Here is a 14,654-nt window from a genome sequence, read left to right as displayed (position 1 = left end):
AACAAATTCAACGTGCTAGCATTCTATACATCCTTAAACTTGTTCTTCCTAGCAAAGTGTATATAAATAACATAAATGAAATAGCATAGATATGTAAAATTATTAAATATATTCCTTCTTTCATATATTTCTTCTTTAAGTCAAATTACCTGATGTTTCCTCATACGTCATAGAAAAAAAACCTGTTTTAAGAGTAACCCTAATTCGGATCATTAACCATGGCACTACTATTGTACGGAAACAAAATCAGCCGTTTCCTTTGAGCAGAAAAGTAAAAGGCAATCCAAGAAGGCTAACAACGATCGAATCCCCAACACAAAACGAATTTGGTCGATGCTCAAAGGAGAACTAATACGCGGAAGAAGTCGCGGTCGGAAGCCAGAGTAACAAGCGACGAAAAGGAAAAAAAAGAAAAAGAAAAAGAAAAGAGGATCGTAAGAAATAAGAGAAGAGGTGGAAATTTCATGGGATAAAATTAATACCAGCGATCTTTCTGTTTTGTCGGCCGACTGGCGAAGCATGATCAAATGTAATTTCTCTTAAAGCTGTTACTTCCTTTCGCTGTCCATTCGGGACAAGAACGGGCGCGGCGGTCGCCGGGGAGTCCATTAGAACCGGGCTGCTCGTGAACCGGAAGTCCCGCGGGAGCCGGCGACGGAAGAAGCGCGACGCGACGCGACGCCGGTCTTTAGAGAAAAAGTAATGCCGAGGTAAAAAAGAAAAAAAAAAAAAGAAGTGAGCACTAAGAGGAGAAAAAGTGGTATCAAACGGTTGCTCTTTCTCTGTCCCACGTGGGACTCTACTTATCTTCCCATCTGGTTGGGAGCTCGGCGATAGAGAACTGGAATTCTTGTGGCAATGTAATTGAAACGAATTAAACCGATAACGGATCTTTCTCTCGGTCACGATCAAACCGGAAATCATATTCAACGCTCGCGTGATCGGTCTAATTTGCCCGTTAGTCCAATCCTACTCTCTATTAGAGAACAGAAGATTTACAGTCGAATTATATTGCACTCGGAAGATTTATGAATGCAACAGAAACCAGTATTAGCGTTCATCTCGGATTTGATTAGAAAATTAGAAGAGCAAGGGAGCTATTTCAATTTTATCTATTCACTCCTATCGGAAATATCTACAGATAGAGTGGGAAAAGAGAACAACGGGAAGAACGTACGCTGTTTTCCTTCTTTTTTTTTTTCAAGGATAACGAACCACGTACACAGCCACGGCTAACGACGGGCACTTAAAGTTTAATCTACCTAATTAATAGTGCTCGTCTATTACCGTGAGGGTCCCTCTCATATTTCCTACCCCCTCACGGGTTATATCCACCGAGCTACAACCCCCGAGGGCAAAAAGCGTCCCGCCTAATGCAGGGAAATGGCTGTTTCCTAAGTTTTCGCCGTTCTTTTTTCATCCCGCCATAGATTGAACCTCTGCCGACAACCTCTTAATGTCCCACCGACTCTTCTTCTTACCTGCGGGGTAACATGATCGAGCTATGAAGCGACATCCCCCTATCTCCCTCTATCTGCCTCTCTTTATGGGAACGTTGTACAGATAAATGTAATAAATGCATAAAAGAAAACTTTCGAGACTCTGTTATTTCCCCTTTAAGAGTCACGTATAACTATCTCTTCTACCCGAGCAAAGCGAATTCCGTGCGAATCCATAGAAACAATTTTACTCTTTGCTAAATTCCCCTTTAACAAGGAGTGAAATTTCATACTCCCGCGAAGCTCCTTCGAACGGGTAATACGAGCGCGGTCGGTCGAAGTCTTTTTTCCGGCACGTGACCGTTCCGTTTCCCTAAAAGAAATCCATTTTTCGTTGAGGAACGGGATAGATCGGTATCAACCGTTATCTCGCCTCTTGTTCACCTGTTCTCCCTCGGTCTCGCTCCCCGTTCGCCTCGTACCGTCGATATATCTCGAATTGGCGGGCGCGACCATTAATTTCATTTTATCGCCGCATGGGATTCGTAGTCCGCCGCGCGGTAATGCGTTTTAAATGTAAAACAGGCTAAGGCCCTCTCGGCGTTAACGGGACCGGTCTGCCGATAAAATTTGATTCGAACGCAGCACCGACCTTGATCTTTCTCCTTCGCGTCCGTTTCTACACGGTGTCCATCGACGATACGACGACGTAAATCAAGAAAGTCGACTAGCTAAGACTTTATTAATTATATACTTGATAAAATGATTGATTTACGGTCAATAATAATGATGGTGAGGGTCGGAAACTTTTGTTAAAATTGCATCGACGAGGAGAGGACGGAAGTTAATAAAGACGACGGTCGACTGGATATTTTAAGCCGACGCGACGATGCGGATGGGCTCGCGTTTTATCGGCCCTCAGCGGGGGTAGTTTCGGTCCCGCGTTCTAATAAAATTGATACTCCGGAACCGCCCTTACAGCGAGGCGAGCAGCTGCATCGGGAGACATAGATTATTACGCGCCCAAGATCCGAAGCCGACGATCGGCTCGCTGGCAAGAAGGATTCGAGAAGCCGTCGCGCGGCGCGGCGGGGCGATGTGGGTGGGTGGCCCAAGGGGGCAGGCGAACTAGATGGGTATCGTCTGCCGTTAAGCGGCTCAGCCAGCCCGTGCAACTTGCTTCCAACCGGTACCTACCCCGTGCCCCGTCGCGCGCGGCCCACCCCTCCCGAACCCTGGCGCCGTCGTCGACGTCCTGGAGGACAAGGGTGGTCTTGGTGACTTTATGAATATTCTCTTTGTGGAAGTCGCTCGATGCACTCGTTCACTTAGAACACGCCGGTGGCTCGGTAAACATACACCCCGTCAAGCGTCCCTTCGCTCCCTCGGTCCATCCCCGGCGACCTCCTAACGGAGAAGGAATTATTTACGAGCGAATCATTAAAGTGGAACAAATACTTCCGGATACCGCGGAAGAGGATTACCGAACGCGATTTTTACATCCCTTTCTACTCGTATTTGCATATCCCCTGTTCTCCACGTTCCCCCCGATCGTCCTCGGAATCAATCAAATCTATACTATCGTGAGTCTCGTAAGGAACTTATTGAAGACGTCCATTAAAATTTCCGCAAGTCGGAAAGCAAAAACATTTTCAACACGATCCTCGGAGGGAAGTTAATGGTCGGCCAATTTGCTGCCGGGCTACGCTGCCAACTGGCCTGTGCGAAGCCCGCGAGCATCGGCAACAGTGCTCGCTGCACCGCCAGGTCACCGACGCTCGATTAATTATGCATCGGCTCTCGGCCAGCGCGCCGATTAATTCCAAAAACAGTCGCCGGGCCGATATTCCACTAAAGGAACTAGTACTTCCCCGACAAGAACATTTTCACCTCATAAAACCGAATCTAAACAGCTCCAAGTCTAGCCCGTAGCGTTGATAACGAAATTTCGATTCAATCCTGAGAGATATAATTGTCGAAGCGCGGACTTAAATAACGTAATTCCGAGTGAAAGTCTTTCTTTGTTTGAGAATGTTTTTTTTTCTGTAGTACCTTAAGGATTTAGCTGGTAAGGGTTTTATGACCGTCCGTTTGGGCCAGAGTCGGTCAACATTTGGGGACCAAGTGGTTTACGGCTCTGGACTATTAGAAAGTTTCTGTATTGGAAACAGATGTTTGTTTTTCCCTGCTCGACGTACGTTGTCAATTTTACCCACCAAGGGGTACTTAAACTATAGTCGAAAATGTACCCCTGCTAACAGGAAGACTCGACACCAGAACGTCTTAAGTCGTCAAGACGTGAACATCGAAAGATTTCTTCGTGTTCCAACATGTAAAGTTCATCCAATTATTTTTGTTTAAATATTAAAGTTCCAAGTTTAACAATAATAATTATGTCATGTAGTCACTATAATAAAAGGGTACCTCTTCGAATAAAGGAATGCAGGCGGACATCAGTGACGCGAATGTGTCTGGTTCTACGGTCGCGAGGGGTGGGTAAGTCGAGGGAATGCACGGGGGCATTAATCCCGTTTAGCCAGGGTTTATTGCCCGCGCGAAGTAAATTGGTAGGGCCCTAAATACCAGGAATACAGTTTCCATCGGATATGGCCACAATCTATCCCTCTCTGGAGCTCCGCTCACAGATCCAAAATTAAGAGAGGGAGGGATTGGAATGGTTCACAGAATATAACATTGTCCATATAACATCATCCGTTGACCGTATATTATATACATTAGCAATCATCTTCCAATTAAAAGATTAAAACAGACAAAACGAATTTCTGATTGAAGTATGCTTAATATGAGATGACCACTCTTATGGTTAGAACATCGACGAACGTAAATAGGGAAAGTAGGTACACAGTTATTGCATTAAGCCATCATTGTCATTTTCTCCCACTCGCCCACTTAAATCAGCACACCGTCGCCTTGCTCCGGGCTGGCACCCTTCGAAAAAACCTGTCCCGCTTGTTTTCGCGCGGCTCTCGAGCCCCTCGAGTAGCTGGGGGTGTCGTCTCCCGTTGGATTAGCCGCTAACGACTCGTGTTACCCCGTTCGCGACGCGACTCTCCCTCGCCGATTCCTCTCTATCCGTTCTGAACCCTAATTTTTCCTCGCGGCCGATGAGAAACGGTGGATTACAGGAGAATGATCCGTGTATGCAGGTTGTACGGAGATCGGGAGGCAATCCCGGAAGATAAATAGCGCAATAGAGATAACGAAGGGCGAACGCGGCGAATCTTTTTGTACCGAAGAATAACTGACGTTCTGAGGTAACCAGGGGATAAAGGTTAAAAGAGGTTTAAATTCCGAGCTTTTCAAAGGCGAGCTCCTTCGTCGGAGCGAATGCGTTTAGTGCCTTAATAATTTTCGAAAAGAATCCCGCAAGGATTACGCCGCTCGCGGGCCTGAAAAGACGGTGCAGTACTATGGGTTTTCACATTGAGCGCAATAATTAATAATAGAGCACAATGTTACAAGAGAGAGAGCCGGGGATGGGAGGGGGCCGGAAATTCCGATGAGATAGACCGTGGATCTACAGTCATGCGCCGAGTCAAAGGGCGGCATCGGTTTTTGTATATTTTATTCGCCTCCCGAGGTATCCCTGAGCAGCTTTGTTACCGTAATAAAATTGAAGGCGCGCGCGCGGCCGACGCGACGCGACGTAAAACGTGGAACTCAAAGGGAATTCGAGAGCGGGGTGACGTATGAACGCTCCGTAGACGTTGGTCCGTCTACCTTTCGCGCCGTGAATATTGTTTATTCAGGACGCCCGGGCATGTCTTCGACGAGGAGACGCCGCGTATGCCGGGTAAATATATCGGTAATCCATAAGCACGCGCGCACGTATCGAGTTTTACGGGGGTATTACCGGGGCCCGGGTGTCACCGTCTCGACGAGAATTTCTGAGGAGTTTCGGGCGAGGTATTTGATCGTCCGAAATTCCGCCGAACCCTGTCCCCCCCCCCGCGTCGCGTCGCGTCGATCACGCTCTCTACCCGCCTAAACTCGTTACTCGATATTACGCGCCGGAATTACAAAAGAGAAGTTTGCGGAACGCGGATACCGTCCGTCGGATGAAAAACAACGACGTTCCACATTTTCCTTCAGTAAAAATACGGAAGCCCCGAACTGAACGAGCGCAGGTTCCCGAATCAGGGCCCCGGGGTCATTAAACCGTTGAGATCAAAGCGACGGCGATGGAGCGCGATCGTGGCGGACGAGAACGGGATTAATTAAGCTCGTTTGTCCGGCGATTTGCGCCGAAATCAAATCGTGGCGGACGACGCTAGAGCGGCTAGCAAGGAACATAACGAATGGGTATCGCGCTTGCTGCTAGGAGAACCGGTTAATGCAAGTAGGGGACCCGTTGCACGAACCCGTCGCTCACCATTACTAAGCATTGTGTCTGCGGTTCCAGCCGATTTGTACCCTTGCCGGCCACGCGTCGGGGACATTTATTAAAGCGGCACGAGTTCGACAGAGAAACGGGCGGAGGGATCATTTCGCGCACCCGTCCGACCCTCCAGGGACCCCGCGATCCGACGGGCTTCGCAACTTTACGTGTTTCCGTAATGATTGGTCTCCATTCCAACTGGCTCGATATCGAGGTTTTGACGTTACGCATTATAAAGCAATTATAAATTAACATTAAATGCAGTGAGAAAGAAATAATTGATTTAATACTAAAGGTGGATTTCGAGCTTTGAGAAATCAGAATCGAAAGAGGAGGCTGTGCACGCTGGTAAATACGCGTCACGAGGCCAAGTTATTCGCCTCGGCTAACAAGATGGTAGGTACAGGGGTGTTTAGTGGAACCACGGCTCGTTAAACCGCTTAGAATGGGTAATTACGATAGAAACTTTGCGAATGAGCCGGGGCTGCGAGAGGATCTAATAGAAGACCGCGAGCGTGCACGAAATACGCCCCGTGCGCGGCCCCCCGCGCGGCCGTATTGTCGGTAGCATCTGCCGTTGCTTTCCCGTTTACAACCGTGCAGTGTGCATCCGCGGTGCACGCGAAACGAGGCGCGCTTTAAATCCCCCCGGCGTACACGGTTTTGAAAACCCCCGGCTGTGCCAATTCAATCGTGTATCGCCCCGAACGGTGCCGCTGCGTGAATTTCGCTGTAATTTCACCTGGCAACCGACCGAGCTTTCTCTGGAATTTCTCATTTGTTCGATGGAAATCCGCTCGCTCGGCCGATAAACGTTTGCCACGCGACCCGTACGACCCCTCCTACACATATTCTATGCAGCCGGAAAAACGCGTGACAAACGTGCGTTTTCACCGCGACTCCGAAACCCCAAACTTTCGCGGTTGTCTATTGATTCTTCATCGTCGAATCAACCGAGTTTTCGTAACGGTTTCACAAAATTGTTTTTTTGTAAAACAGTTTCTTCCCGATTCCATTAGATTAATTAATCGTTTTCTTTTTTTTTTTCTTAGGAAAAATAATCTGTGGATGGTTTCCTCTGTAAGGATCGACTTCACAGGAAAAGATGTTTTTTCGTTTTTGACACCCATCACGAGTTCCATTTGGGACGAGCACCCGCGGTCATTAGTCGGCGACGCGCTTTTGACGACCGGCAGGTGGGACTCGGTTCTTACATGAAAATATACACTTCGCCGGGCAAATAATTCGTAAACCTCGCCCGCTTTACGAATTACCCTGTCAAAACTAACGTCCACGTCGTACGCCGGTTGTCTTCCATCAACGCGTCTCCCTCGACACCGATTCTGTGAATTTCACCAGCCCGTAAAACTGTTTTCCGGCGCGGAGCCTTTGTGCGATACCGTGTGTCACGTTCGGTTAAACACGCGTAACGCATACACTGCCAATTTAATTAATTGTTCCATTCACAAGCTCGGAGATGATTATTAAGTTGCAACGCGTAAAAGGATCGCGAACTCTGTTTGTTTCCCATTGCGTTTGCGAGCGAACTGCAACGCGTTAACGCGATCCCGACCTTTTCCGACTCGACACCGAAATTTTCTAGCCGTGGACGCGTAAACTCGCGCGAGCCGAGTTAACGCGAACCCGGCTGAATAAAATGCAGAGTAGCAACGGGAAGTTCTAACCCGCCGCGTTTTACGATACGGTGAAAATCTAGTTTACAGGCGATCGGGGAAATTCCAGCTCAGGAACTATCGTAAAACTTCGCTCATCGACAATGTTACGATACTCGAGAGAATCCGCTGTACATTCCCGCCAAGTAATTAGGAAAAAGGAGAGTGAATGGAGAATCCGGGAACGGGGGGAGAAATAGTTAACGGGAAATAGATAATGAGAAACGTGTCAGAATGGAAAATTGCCTAAATGATTACAATAAAGAATGACAATTTCAGAAATTTACTAACGGGTAGGACCCATTTTGTTACATAAATAATAGTAATTAATACAGTTCTGTGCATCAGAATAACAAAAAATAAAATAAGATAAAATAATAATAGTAATAAGATAGATAAGAATAATAGAATAAAATATCAAAATAATATTAATAATAACAAAAAAGCATGGAAAAGTAGAAGAGTCGAGGTAAAGATCAGTCAAGGGAAATGAGGAGGCAGTAAGGAATGACGCAGATTACTCCTAATGGTACCAACCCCATCGTGGAAAATATCCACCTTGGAGCTGAATTCATTAGCGATTCGGCAAGCTCTCATGATAGGGTTTTGATTTTACGAGGGTAGAAGAAGGTAGGGACAGGTCTGAGGAGCCTAAGCTGTGCATAGAGTATAACTTGATCCAGCAGGGCAGGGCAATCGAACCTGTCGCTTAGGATGTTGGCAATAAAGCACACCTCGTTTATGGATCTCTTATCAACAACTGATAGCAGTTCTAAATTCACTCATGATTGGCAGTTTAATTGACATTTTATTAATTCTATTCTTCCATTCTTCAGAACTAATCACATGAAAGCCTGACACGAGAATGTAACCTAATGAACATTACAAATTTAATCAGTAATACTATCAAGTAGAACAGTTTAAAATTAGTCAGACACACGATTACTATTAACCCATTCGCTGCCAAGTTATTTCTTGGTAAGAGCACATATATTATCATACATAATCATTTAGAAGCAGAAAACCAAAGACGAGTATACTCGTCGTTGGCAATGGGCCTTCAAAAGAGCCTGCATGTTATAATATATTTAAAGCAGGACGAGTATATTCGTCCTGGCAATGCGTGACACCCTGCCAAAGACGAGTATACTCGTCCTTGGCAGCGAATGGGTTAACTACAGGAAATCATTCTGACGTCTTGCGACTTAATTAATAGATGAATCGAAAATTCGATGGAGTTGAGCGAGGAGGGAAGGTGGTAGGAATCGACGGTCGGTCGGAGCCAACGTTTAACGAAATAATTCCGTGGCCTCGTTTCCACTGGTTGTCACTCTGGCCAGAGTCCGATTTAATTGCAACGGCATTGAAATCCGATCAAAGCCCGCTCGCTAATTAAACGCTCCTCGGGCGGACCGACGTTTCCGTGCCAAGATATATTTGCGTCGCGGCCGACCGAAAAACGACCGTCGAAAAGGCCGCCGGCCGCGTAATTACCCTCGACACGCTCGACCTGTGTCGCTTTGTTCACCCTCTTCCGCGTTTTTCCGCATCCGTTCGCACTTGCAAACGCTTCAAGAAGATAAACATTGTACTAATCCGACTATTATTCACTTTCAACTACATTCTTGTACTTAACTAACAGACATGAAGAATGTCTCGTTAGTTTCATAGACTCAATAATTATTCACGAAATAAATTCGTTCGAAGCGTGGCTAAATCAGGGTTAAGAATAAATCCAGAGGATTTTAATTTATTAGGGAAACAAAGGTATTCGTTTCCCGCAGGTTCTCGGGTTTCCACGAAAATTTTCAGGACCGAGGATCGTTAGGGCAATCTGACCACGGTCTCCCAAACAGTGCTTTGTCCGGGTAACACGACGGCGGCACTCTATCACGACACTCGAAATCCTTAATTATTATGCAGCAAAGCGAAGCAGGAATCCGGGTAATGCCGGCAGTCGAACACCGCCGTATATACTGTCGTAACGTAACGTAAGGGTTTCCGTAGGACCGGGTTCGAACGCAGGGGACCGGGGCCGAGGAGTTCCTAAAACCGCACTGACCTCCAATTATCCTGTGGGTACCACGTGGCCCACGTGGTGCCTCCCTACGGACCGTCCGCAAACACCCCTATGTCGGTCTCCCCCGCTCACCATAACGCCCCTCGGATTAATTCATTATTAAAATAACCCGTGAGCTTGTTGCCGCTTTCTACTCGACAGGAAATCGAGTTAAATTCTTGCCACGCAGTCAATTCCGAGACTCGTCGGACAATAACGATGAGATAAATTGTTAGGATAGCGAATGATCCCTTCGAGACCGAAATTTGGATTGATTCATTATTAAAATAACCTGTGACCTTATCGTTGCTCCGTATTCGACAGGAAATCGAGTTAAATCATTGCCAGGAAGTCGATTCCGAGACTCTTTTAGACGAGAACGGTGAGACAACTGGTCAGGGCAGACGGATCATCCCTTTGAGACTAATGACACGCACAATTGACTATAGGATTCACCGTGAGCCAGGGTTAAAGGCTACAGGGCTACGTATAAGGGAAAATCAAAAGTGCTCATTAGGTATTCCGAGGTCAGAAAGGGCGTGCAACCCTCTTGTCTTGCGACCAAGTATGGAGACCAGAGATCCCAACTAAGACCAGACATTTCAATAAACTCTGGCAAACACCACTGGGTTTAGACCGCGCTGACCGCATCCTTGGATAAACCAAAACTACCACTAGAAATTTTATGAAAAATAAAACGTTTATAGTAATCAAAGAAAAGAACATATTTCAGATATTCATGAATCTCAAGAAATGCAATAGGCATTTATTTTTAATTTTCTTGCACATTCAGTGCATATAATCTGAAGTCCGAATTTTTCTTCACTGCCATTAAAAATGTAACAACGTATTACGCGAGATCTGTTTATCGAGGCGCAAACGAGCCATTAATAAACGAATAACGTCGAGAGGGCGGCAAGTGGTAGTCGAGACTCGTACGATAACCCATAAAACTTTCCTTTATTCGTGGAGCGTCGATCCTCTCGAATTAGCGAAATGATTTCCGGGGGAGAAAAGTTCTCCGCGCCTCGCGTCCTCGGTCACTTTCGCCCCCATAAATCTATCTCCCCTATCGCGGGTTCGCGATTGGAACCTGCGCTGGCTCCGTTCCGTCGCGCTCGTCGAAATAATTCCCGAGCAGAAACTGAATTACCGCGTCTGATTGGAACGAACTCGACCAGAAGCGTATTGTTAACAAACTTCGTTAACAAAGGGAGTTAAAATACTTGTAACAGGAATTGCAACGAGATTATTCTCGCGCATGTACGTATGTATGTATGTACATTTCCTCGAATTCAATTTTAAATACTTCTCTTTTCCTTCTGATTCTTCGTTGGGAATTGAGATAAGAAATATTCTCAGCGTTTTCTGAAGGAGTTAAAACATACTTTCAGGTTCATAATTCCTTTCAAATTTAACTTTGACTGTTTCTCTGATGATCCTTTGCAAGGAAATGGGGTAAGAAATGCATCCAGTGTTTTATACCCGCGCGAAACGAATCGTTCGTCGTCCGGCTTTAAAACTTCATTTCCCGTCGTTCATTTCCGAGAGCAGTCTGTCTCCCTCCGAGAGAGGCGGGGTTGCCGCACACACGCGCGTCGAAGTTCGTCTTCCGTCTCCTTTGTCTTAGGGCCGATCGGACTCGTAAGGGAAGTTCCCGAGTTGTTTCCCGGATGGGAACCGGCGAGCGTCGGCCCGATCACGGTTCATTTCGTCCCGGTCAACCGTCCCCCGTCCTCCTCTCGCTCTTCCCTCTTTCGTGCTCGTTCCTCGCCGGCCCCGAGGAAAAAGAGAAAATAACCGGTGTACACGGTCGTACGAGCCCATGAAAATCACGCTCTCATCCGCCTTCCCTCTCGCTCGTTCCACCGATGGATTATTGACTTTGCGTTTGTCGGGCTCGCAGAAACCCCGCGCGCCGCGTCTCGCCGTCCCGCCTCCCAATCTGCCCCGACTGCCGGTTTTTCTTTCGCAGATTGAGGCCACACGGGTCGCATATTGGATCGAGATTCGCCGGAAATCGGAATGTTTGCCTCCCGAGAGAACTCCCGGCGCGTCCGGTTCGGACCTCTTCATCGTCTCGATTGGACCGGGGAAAAGATCTCCGACGATCGATTCAATTTGCTCGTTACTATTTCATTTCGCAAACGTGCCACCCGATCCTCGCACGAGACAATTATTTGTATGAATCGCGAGAGAAGTATGTAAAAAAAAAAAAAGAAAAATCTACAGGCGAGTTTGAAACAGTGGTTTGTAGCCGGATGAGAAAATGGAGCTTTGTTGCATCGGCCGGGAGCCAAATTGGAAGCTCCAAAGTACCAGAGACAGACGGGCCGCTCGAAAATCTCCTGCATCCGGCAAAACACTGACACGCGCGCACAAGAGAGAGAGACGGGGAGAATCCAGGCAGAGACGGCTCCGCGACTAAACGAGCAGAAAGCCAAAGCAAAGCCACGGTCAGCCAGTATCCGGCGCGGCACTGGTTCCAGTTTAATTACTCTCTTCATACAGACACTAAATATTCGACTGTCTGCGAGGTGGCCGACTGGCCTCGCGCGCCGCCCCCTTTCCATTTTCATTGAAACGATAATTATGCGAGGCAAAGCTCGGCTCCTATCGGCGCGCCGCCGTCTAACCCTGACATCGATCGGTTTCCCGCTCGATTTCACGTCGCTCCGAGACGACCAATAGGGTTAAAAGTACGCTAGGTCTCAAAGATGAAAGCAGGATCGCCGGGGGTCGTATCTGTGCTACGATATGTCCGACGTTTCTCTGATCCTCCGAATGTAAATATACGTCCGCGGGACAAAGTTAGGCCGTCGAGGTGCGCGCAAAGGATCCCAACTTAATTCGCTACCGGATAAATTTGTTTTAAACTTTCCAACGGTGGGTACGCGTTCACGCCTCCAACTCCTAATTGATTCCCGGCCACGTCTCGTCCTCATTTGACGCCGCCAACTTTTCTTCGTGACGCCAAACTTCCGCTCGTCTCACTGTAGAAATTTCATTCCCGCGCACGAACAAGGGGACAAAATCTAGGATACACTCGCTGCTATTTTCTATCCAAGAAAGTAGCCATTCGGAGCAACATTGATTTAACAACCGTAATTTCTGCTTTAATCATACTCAGTACATTTGTACTGTTTTTTAATCGGAATATGAATATATTAAAAAAAGAAACAAAGTTAGGCCATCGAGCTCTTGTTCCTCACAGAACTCTGTGTCACGCCCTTAATATTTAAACAAAGCTAGTCCGATGTAAAGATAACTCGGTCGCTGTTCATTGCGAGACTCGCTTTTATTCCACGGTAAAGGGGTTTATGTCTCGCCGCGTAACGAGCATCCCCTTCTGCGTAATACTATCCTATGTGAAATTTCTGGGACGCGGTGCCAAGAAAATCTCGAATTAACGCCGAGTTATTATCTCCGTTATAAACGAGAATACTTTTGTTCTTATCTCGAGAGTATTAATCAAAACACAATCAGAATTCTTGTTAAAAAATTGAACTACTTTTACATTTAAATAATTAATTAATTAATGAAATATGTGAATGTACATTGCAGTGTTTGAATGATGGAAGTAATTATTATTATCTAACTGTTGCGATGGATTTAACATAATTTTGCATAAAAATCAATTTCGAAAACCGACTAGTAATTAAAGGGTTGATCCAAAGGGATTGTTTACTATCGATCCGGTTGAAGGGGTGAATTCGCGGGGAATATTCAAGCGAGCGGGTAATCGCGGTAAGAAGGAAGACGCGTCGCGGATGGAAGAAAATCTGTGAGCGGATCGGAACGGGAAGAGGAAGAGCAGCGTCGCGAGACGCTCATCTGCATTTCAAATCGGCCGCTCTCCTATCCAAGATTTCCACGCGGAACCAATACCGGGGGTCGCGTGTCTGCGATAAGAATCCGATACCGATTCGAAGTCGCCACGCGAGATCGTTTCGTACGAACCAGGAAGCAAATACTCCTATACGTGTTCCGATTGAACTAACGAGACGTGTACCGACGTTTGTCTGACACGTCACGGAATTCAGTAAAAGCGCAATTTTTGTTAATACAATTCTGGATAAATAGACCAATTTCTGTTCACTGCCTTTTTTTTAACATTTTAAACAATTTACATAATTGGAAAAGTGGAAGCTAGGAGAATTCTGAAAATGAGCTTATGCTGCAAATGGGTTGAGCTAGTAATTCTCCAGGGAGTGACTAGACACCTCAATGATAACTTCTGATTAGCTGCAGAAAAGTGCGCCTAGCACGGAAATAGAGATAAAGCGGAAGTGTGAATATTCTACTATTTAACGTCAGGATTTGATCACTATACGAAACTCACGGAATACTTATAAAAAAATAATGTAACATTGTTTTATTATTATCTACATTTTTATTCCTGTAGGAATATTCCAAATATTGGTTCTTATTTCATTGACGTATTGATAGTGAACACAGTACATATTCACTTATTAATTTTGAGATATTGCGTTTTGAACATGCGACTTCCGGTTTAGACACATTTTTGTGTAGGCGTCCAATCCCTCCTTGGAGAGATAAATCAGCGATGATAGTCATTAAATTTGAAAATAATTGTCGATTTAAAAAATCTCAGACGACCTGATCACTTTTATAAAGATACCTTGACACTAATCGGAGATAAGTACAGATTTAGGGTGCATCGTAAGTATGAAACAGTGCAGTATCGATAGTGAGAGAATGAAAGATCACTTACCTTGCCGACTCCGGTGAGCTCTTTCACCCCTATCCTCCGTAGAAGCGCCGGAGGCGCGGGTGGCGGGGACTTGAGAAGAAGGGCGGCGTATCCATTTGGGAAGATCGGTTGCTCGTCGGAGCCGATATTCTCGTCACCTGAACGACGTCGCCGGTGCGGGCTCGACGAGAGGTTCAACTTTTGGGCTGCTCTGAAATTCAAACAAAAAAGACTTTCCTTTATCTCCCATCCTGTAAGTTTCATTTAAGGATGTATTGGTTACACAGTCAATTCCAAATGTTTATGCACTTTAGAAAAGCATTTTTTAAAAAGAAATCAGATGTCGGAAGAACATTGCTAATAATAAACA

The 14,654-nt window shown here is 46.1% G+C and overlaps 1 protein-coding gene across 5 annotated transcripts in view; it reads right to left on the bottom strand.

The window, feature by feature from the left end:
- Window positions 1–14,654, bottom strand: part of LOC108624168 (kinesin-like protein CG14535) — a 265,820-nt gene that overhangs the window by 71,519 nt on the left and 179,647 nt on the right. For all 5 annotated transcript variants that reach the window (XR_003389064.1, XM_018023280.2, XM_026812899.1 and 2 more), the window contains one exon: window positions 14,306–14,495. Coding sequence is in view for 4 of the 5 variants with exons in the window: in XM_018023280.2 (XP_017878769.1) it covers window positions 14,306–14,495 (190 nt within the window). In the remaining variant the exon portion in view is untranslated. The remainder of the gene's footprint in view (window positions 1–14,305; window positions 14,496–14,654) is intronic.

Source organism: Ceratina calcarata, unplaced genomic scaffold, assembly GCF_001652005.2.
Source record: "Ceratina calcarata isolate Rehan_Ccalc_2016 unplaced genomic scaffold, ASM165200v1 scaffold301.2, whole genome shotgun sequence".
Classification (NCBI taxonomy): Eukaryota; Metazoa; Arthropoda; class Insecta; order Hymenoptera; family Apidae; genus Ceratina; species Ceratina calcarata.
This window is presented reverse-complemented; position numbering and strand designations above follow the sequence as displayed.